Source organism: Echinops telfairi, unplaced genomic scaffold, assembly GCF_000313985.2.
Source record: "Echinops telfairi isolate 266 unplaced genomic scaffold, ASM31398v2 ScPeMD7_7469;HRSCAF=8507_1, whole genome shotgun sequence".
Taxonomy (NCBI): domain Eukaryota; kingdom Metazoa; phylum Chordata; class Mammalia; order Afrosoricida; family Tenrecidae; genus Echinops; species Echinops telfairi.
The window spans coordinates 143,243,352-143,250,070 of NW_022111373.1; the positions used below are offsets into that span (position 1 = coordinate 143,243,352).

General features: G+C 50.9%; 1 protein-coding gene across 2 annotated transcripts; it reads right to left on the reverse strand.

Annotated features, from left to right (window-relative positions):
- Window positions 1-1,779: 1,779 nt before the first annotated feature.
- MRPL36 (mitochondrial ribosomal protein L36) lies at window positions 1,780-4,463 on the reverse strand. Of its 2 annotated transcripts, none has more exons than XM_045285321.1 (2): window positions 4,422-4,463; window positions 1,780-2,254 (listed from the first exon to the last, which is right to left on the reverse strand). In XM_045285321.1, the coding sequence occupies exon 2, from the start codon at window positions 2,251-2,253 to the stop codon at window positions 1,918-1,920; it is 336 nt and encodes a 111-aa protein (XP_045141256.1). In that variant the 5' UTR covers window position 2,254; window positions 4,422-4,463; the 3' UTR covers window positions 1,780-1,917. The 2 variants fall into 2 exon arrangements, with proteins under 2 accessions (XP_045141256.1, XP_004698451.1); XM_004698394.2 differs by lacking the exon at window positions 4,422-4,463 and adding an exon at window positions 4,250-4,414.
- Window positions 4,464-6,719: the final 2,256 nt, after the last annotated feature.

A 6,719-nucleotide genomic window follows, 5' to 3' on the forward strand; every position in this document is an offset into this window, starting at 1 on the left:
CAGCGGAGAAGACGTTTCAGAAGACTGAAAGCCTGAGTATCCAATTCCAATTCTGAAAATGTTAACAGCTAAAAATAACATAGGCCAGCCTTCCAGTAAAAAGGGCCAGAGTATCAAATCAAAGATCACTATTGGAATTTTAACACAGGCAACTCCTAATAAGCAAGTCTTAGGAGATTCCTTTGAAAGGGCAAAGGTTGTCTTTCCTGTCTCATGAGTTTTGACACTGGGTACATGTAGGGCTCAACAGAAAGTCGCTGCCTAGTGGGGCTACTGCTGGCTGGGGGTGGGTTTCCACAGTCTACTTCTACTGGAGCAATGAAAACATCAAAGCCACGGCCATTGGGTTGATGCGGAGTCAGCTTTGACTCACAGTGGCCTGATGTACAAGGGAACAAACACTGCCTGATCCTGCACTATGCTCACAGTTGCTGTGCTTGAGCCCACGGTTTCAGCCAGTGTCCATCTATCTCACCCAGGGTCTTCCTCGTCTGACTCATCCTCTACGTCCACAAGCATAACGACCCTTCTCCAGGGACCGGTCCTTCCTGTTCACATATCCAAGGACAGGAGACAAACACTTGCCACCTTTGCTTCCAAGGCGCATTCTTGCTGAACTTCCTCAGAGGTTTGTTCTGACAGCCCATGGCACTGCCAATATTCTTCACCAGGGCCATCCTTCAAATGCGTCCGCTCTTTTGCCTCTTACTCATGTGTCCACATGCATGAGCAGAGGGAGAAACCAGGCAGCCTTGCAAGAGCTCATTCAAGATTTCTGTCTTAAGTAGCAGGGTCGCTGTGCTTAGATGCATCACAGACTGGAGAGAAACCCTGAGATGCCAAAACGATGGGGTGCCTTCTTCTCACCTGGCCTGAGTGCGGGGTTCTGAGACTGACTGGCTCCCTGGCCCATCGAGGTCCAGGCCAAGGGAGGCCGAGTACGGAGACCCTAGACTGCTGGCTGAGGACTGTATCCTTGCTGTCTGCTGAACTTGTGCTAATCCACTGGCTTCTCCGGTAAAACCAAATTCACTTCTGTAAAGTTGATTCTGATGCATGGCGACCCTGTAGGGTAAGGGAGAACTGCCCCTGTGGGTTTGAGACTGGAATTCAGTGGTTCTCAACCTTCCGAATGCTGGGACCCTTCAATAATTCCTCATGTGGTGGTGACCCTCCCAACCATAAAATTACTTTCGTTGCTACTTCATAATTTTAATTTTGCTGTTATGAATCAGACGACCCCTGGGAAAGGGTGATTTGATCCCCAAAGGGGTCACACGCAATCCACAGGTTGAGAACCGCTGCTGTAACTCATCACGGGAGTAGAAAGCCTCATCTTTCCCCCACAGAGCAACCGGTGGTTTAGAACTGCTGGCCTTGCATAAAGCAGCCCAAGGCAGAACCACTAGGGCTCCTTGACCTGCCTAGTAAACCGTCTGTGAGGTGTGGGTGGCTGTTGCCGTGAACCATCACACTCAGCATAGAAGTCATGTGCTAAGGAGGAACGGTGGTGTCAGAATAGGTCACGTAGGATGACGCATGGAGGTTTTCCTGACCCTGCCTCGTGGTGATGGGCCAGCCAGAAGTGGTCAGCTCTGTCACCTCCATCGCCATTTGCAGCACCAGCTTTTTGAAAACCCCTCATGTATGCTCTGTTCTGCAACCCAGGCCCAAACACAGCTGGCACAGGAGCGAGAGAAGCAAGCTGTATCCCAACAGGGGCTCAGGCCCATCTAGGGATGTGAAACATCCATCAGGGAGCGGACACAAACCCAAGACTACAGAATGCTTCCATTTTATTTCCCTTTAAACAAGGAAAACTCAGTTTCCTGAGAAAGCCTTTCATTTTGAATCCCTGGGGCAATGAGAGCACTTCTGCACAGGGACCCAGGCCGCCTCCAGTGGGGGTGGGAAGCGCTACATCTGCCTCTGCTTGTGGCGGGGGTGGGTCTTGCAGTAGATGAACCAGCGGCCCCGCCTCTTCACCCGGTAGCAGTCCTTGCAGCGCTTTTTGATGACGCCTTTGGTTTTGAAGCCCAGAGCAGGCTGCAGACAGGGCGTCAGACTGCCGGAAGGAAGGGACTGGAGCCCTGGGCTGGCCTGCAGGGGGCTGCAGCCCACGGGGAGGGCCGTCCGGAAGAAGGATCCTTGCAGGAATGTGGAGAGTCCTTGGGATCTCACTGTGCAGCGGCTCAGGTGGAGGAAGGGTTGCACGAGAGAAACCGCCACTGTCCGTATCAAGTGGGCCGCCATGCTGTGGGGAGGAAAGGGGGGGTTAGAAGTGTCTCTACCACCACCTACTCCTTATAGCAGTGGCTTAGGAAGAGGAGAGTGAGTCTGGGTCCAAGCTCTCCCCTTTAGCTGCAGCATCCCATTTCCTCAAAAGAAAATGAATTAACCCGTGAAGAAAACCAAAGAGACGCGAAGCCATTAGTCCAGTAGACTGATGGGCCATGCAAACCACAGTATCTATTGCCCTGAGATCAGAAGGATTAGATGGTGCCCGGCAACCATCCCCGCAAATGCTCTGCTGGGGATCACATTAGAGGGGCACATATGTGGGCCACAAATCAAAATCCTAAAAGAGACCAGAGACTGATGGGACCCCAGAGACACTGGCCTTTCATCAGCCTTCAGGTCTGGAATGGAACTTACCCTCCCTCAGCTCAATGCCTGTCAAACAACAGACAGGTTTGTAAGGGAACAGTAACACTAGTGCATACACACACCTTAGAATCATCAACCTTCTGAGGTCAAACGAGTGGCCTTGGCCCAAGGATGCGGTTCAGAGGGTGAGGGAGGTAGGCAGCATGGACACATGAAATTACAGGGAGCAAGTGGGACAGTGATTCGACACTAAGGGGACTGCCAACAGATGAGGCGGAACAAAATGTGCATGAACTGTCAAGATGGCCCATCTGCTCTGTAAACCTTCACCCAAGTCACAATTTTTAAAAAAAATGAAGAATTCAGGAGAAACTGATTGTAGTGTACAGGTAGCAACTGTACACTACTGCTCCATGTGATTGAACTATGGAATAATAATATCATTTTCTTCATGTAATACCTCCCAATTAATAAGGTGGTTTTTTTTTTAATGGAATTCAGGAGACGCTGAAGGAGCCCTGCTGGAGCTGTGTGGTTAAGTGTTGGACTGCTAACCACCAGGTTCAAATCTTCCAGCTGCCCTGTTAAGGCTGCCATGGCCTTGGAAACTCAACATAGGGTTACAATGAGTCAGAAGGCACTCAATGGCTGTGGGTTTGGTTTTCTGGATCCCCTTTGCAGAAGGGCAGGTGTGCATATACACACTACCACCCCATTTTTGAGCAGCTTCCAACTCATAGCAACTCTACAGGGCAGAGCACTGCTTCCTAAGGCGCCCGAGACTGTAAATTTCTGACTTCTTCCTTTGGCTCCCACCTGGAGGAGGGTGGGTGGCTTGGTACTATTAGCAGCCAACACTGGACCTGCCATTGACTGTAGTTGGGTTCCGACTCATAACAACCCTATGCACAACAGCAAGACACACTGCCCGGTCGTGTGCCACCCTCACCCTTGCTCCTGTGCCTTCCTTTTTTACTGCTGCCCCTCTACTGTGCTAAGCACGACGTCCTTCTTCTGACAAAATGCCCAAAGGAATGTAAGACAGTAGGTTTAGGAAAGACATGTTTGGCTGTGGTAAACTTAATCACACAGGTCTTCTCTGGTGTTAAGGGTTGTTGCCCTTGTCCTGCTGAGAAAGGTCAGCAACTGAAAACAAGTTTCCCCAGGGGGCAGGGGCAGTTTTGAAGCTGAACAAAACACGTGTCCATGTGACATCCCTACTTCTGGGCACCCAGTTGCTCCAGTTTGAGCTGGGCCCCTGGCAAGGGCAGCCCACCCTGCTTCTCCATGACCCCTGGCCGCTTTCCGGGTCATGAGAAGGCACCGTGTGGGCAGAGCTGGCGCGTCTTTACAGGTAAGACGCAGGTTCGGATTCTGAGTCTGCAGTCAATTCAACTGAGTAGCCTCCACTGTTAGTCCTTCTTAACTAGCTGCCCAAAGCCGAGTGGCGAGTCTGATGACCTTTGCTGAGCTACAGGGTACTCTACGACCACTGCGGGTGGTCAGGCCCCCAATGGCAGCGGCTTCGGTTCCACGTGGGGGCCACAGAGGCGCCAGCTTCCAGCTCGGACCCTGGGCCATCGGCCCAACCACCTTCCCCCCGCCCCTCCGGCCACAACTCCCCACCCCCGCTTCTGCTCACCCGGTCGCTGCCGGGAAGCGGGGGGCGGGCCCAGGAAGGGAAACTGAGGCTCGGGGGCGTCCGGAGTGGCCGATCACGCTCTCCTGCAGCCTTGGCCTGGCAGATTGCTCCGAGAGAAACCCCGCCGCCGCCTCGCGACCCCCATATTTCCAACTCCGTGAAGACCGCTAACCTGAGAAGAAAGCGTCCAACCCCGGCACAACGCGTCCTCCTGCGCCTGCGCCCCGGTGCGCTTAGCACGCCCGCGCCTGCGCAGTAAGACAGAGCGAACCTGCTGCCAGAAGACGCCGCCAGGCGTAAAGATGGCCGGTGGTCACGTGGGGGCGTGCTCCGGCCTTTGCTCCACTGGCCCTCCTCTTCCCCGCCCTAAAAGTGTTGGCCCTCCCCTTGTGGGCTGCACTGTCCCTCCTGGGCTCCCGCAGCCCGCCGGGGTTCTAATGACAACATCAAAAAATGAGCATGACTCCGGATTGTAAGGAAAGGCATCTCTGTGGTTAGGTGCTGTCAACGCTAACCCTGCATGTGACAAAGCAGAACTGTCCAGTAAGGTCTCCTAGGCTGTAATCTGTCTAGGAAGGAGCCTGGCGGAGCAGTGGTTAAAGCGTTTAGGGCTAACTGAAAGAGCACTGGTACAAAGCCGGCCACGCCTCCTGGAGAAAGCTGAGGCAGCCTGTTTCTGTAATGATGCCGCCCCTGGAGAATGTGGGGCAGTTACACCCTGTCCTGCAGTGAGCGTCTCCATTAGTGATTTGTGGCAGCAGGTTTATCTTTATGGAAGTGTGAGGGAAGGAACAGGGAAGCTAGAAAATAATGCCGGGAAAAAAAAACACCCCAAGAATAAGGGAGTGTTCAAGAAGAGTCCAGCTGATTACAACTCTCACTGCTGGACAGTTCTACTCTGTCCTATAGGGTCACTTTGGAACTGGAATCAGTGGCAGCCAGTTTGTTTTTGTGGGGCAGGGTTCGAACTGCTGGTCTTATGGCTAGCAGCTCAGTGAGTAACCCATTATGCCACCAGGGCTCCGTGGGAAATGATTATTGCCATGCCATTTTATTTCTTTCTTGAATTGATGGGTTTTTTTAAATTTTTTAAATTGATTTTTACTATCAGAGAGCAAGTGGATTGTGGTATGTTTCAGAATTTAAGAGGTTGATTTTATGACATTTTGTTGGTTTGTGAACCCTGCTGACGCTATTGGACTGCTAACTGTAAGTTGGGGGGTTCAAACCCACCAGCCACTCCTCAGGAGAAAGATGAGGCTGTCTGCTTCCATAACGATTTACAGCCTGAACTGAGTTTATGTTAATGATGGTGGAATAATTTGGAAAAGGATATCAATAATGGTTGTACAACACAAAGAGTATAATGAGTGGTACTGAATTACACATACAGAAATTGTGGAATTGGAGGGTGTTTTGTTGCGTATACTTTTGCCACAATGAGAAAAAATAATTACATGAATAATAATCAGTACAAGGAAGAAGAAAATGTTCTAGAATTGACTGGGGTGATAATTGTACAACTCTTCTTGATATGATTGAATTGAATTTCATGACATGTGGATGATGTGCTGAATAAAACTATTAAAAACAAAACAAAACCTCACACTGCAATCGGGTTGATTCCGACTCAGCTTTGGCGCAGAAGCCAACTTCTCTGAGTTTCTGAGATGGTAACTCAGAAACCCTTGTTTCCCCAATCCTGAGCAGCTGGGGGTTGTGAACTGCTGACCTTGCAGTTAGCAGCCCAATGCCTACTCACTACACCACCAGGGAGGGCTCCTTCAGCAGATAAACTGAAGTAAAATGTACTCATTCAATGACCCTGGGATTAGCGAATGCACTCCTACCTTGAACATGCATGGTGGTGAATCAAAACCTTGATCACCATCAAAATGAAAATCACACTCACTAGCCCCGTGATAGGTTACCAACTCCTGGGAGATTACGTGACACTGCCCACCTGACCAGATAAGGGAAAGTGAGGGATGGGACCTCAAACTTCTCCAAAGTTCCCCCTATTTCTGCTCGAGCAATCTGAAGAGTCTGCCCCCTTAATTATCGTACATTTGTAAAAGTAGACTAAATCTCTCTGCCTGTACCACTCCTCGGACTCTGACCCGCTTCTCCTTTAGAACTTACTTTCTCTTTTAAATAAGTAGTTGGCTGAATGAGATGCTATACCTGGGTGATACTTTCCTCCTGAGGTTGGGCCACTGACTCTCAGATTCTTCCAAGGGAAGTGGTGCAGGTGGCCAACCAGGTCTGGAGAGGACGACAGAAGCCCACCCCCAGGTCTCCTTCCCAAGGGGCTGCTGATGGGTTGGCACTACTTGTGGTTCCACCTGCCCACTGAGCATTAAGTATTGTTGTTGTGAGGTGCTATTAAGTCAGTTCCGACTCACAGCGACACTGAGTAGAACACAAGGAAATGTGGACGCGTGCTGCGCCAGCCTCCCAACTGTGGTTA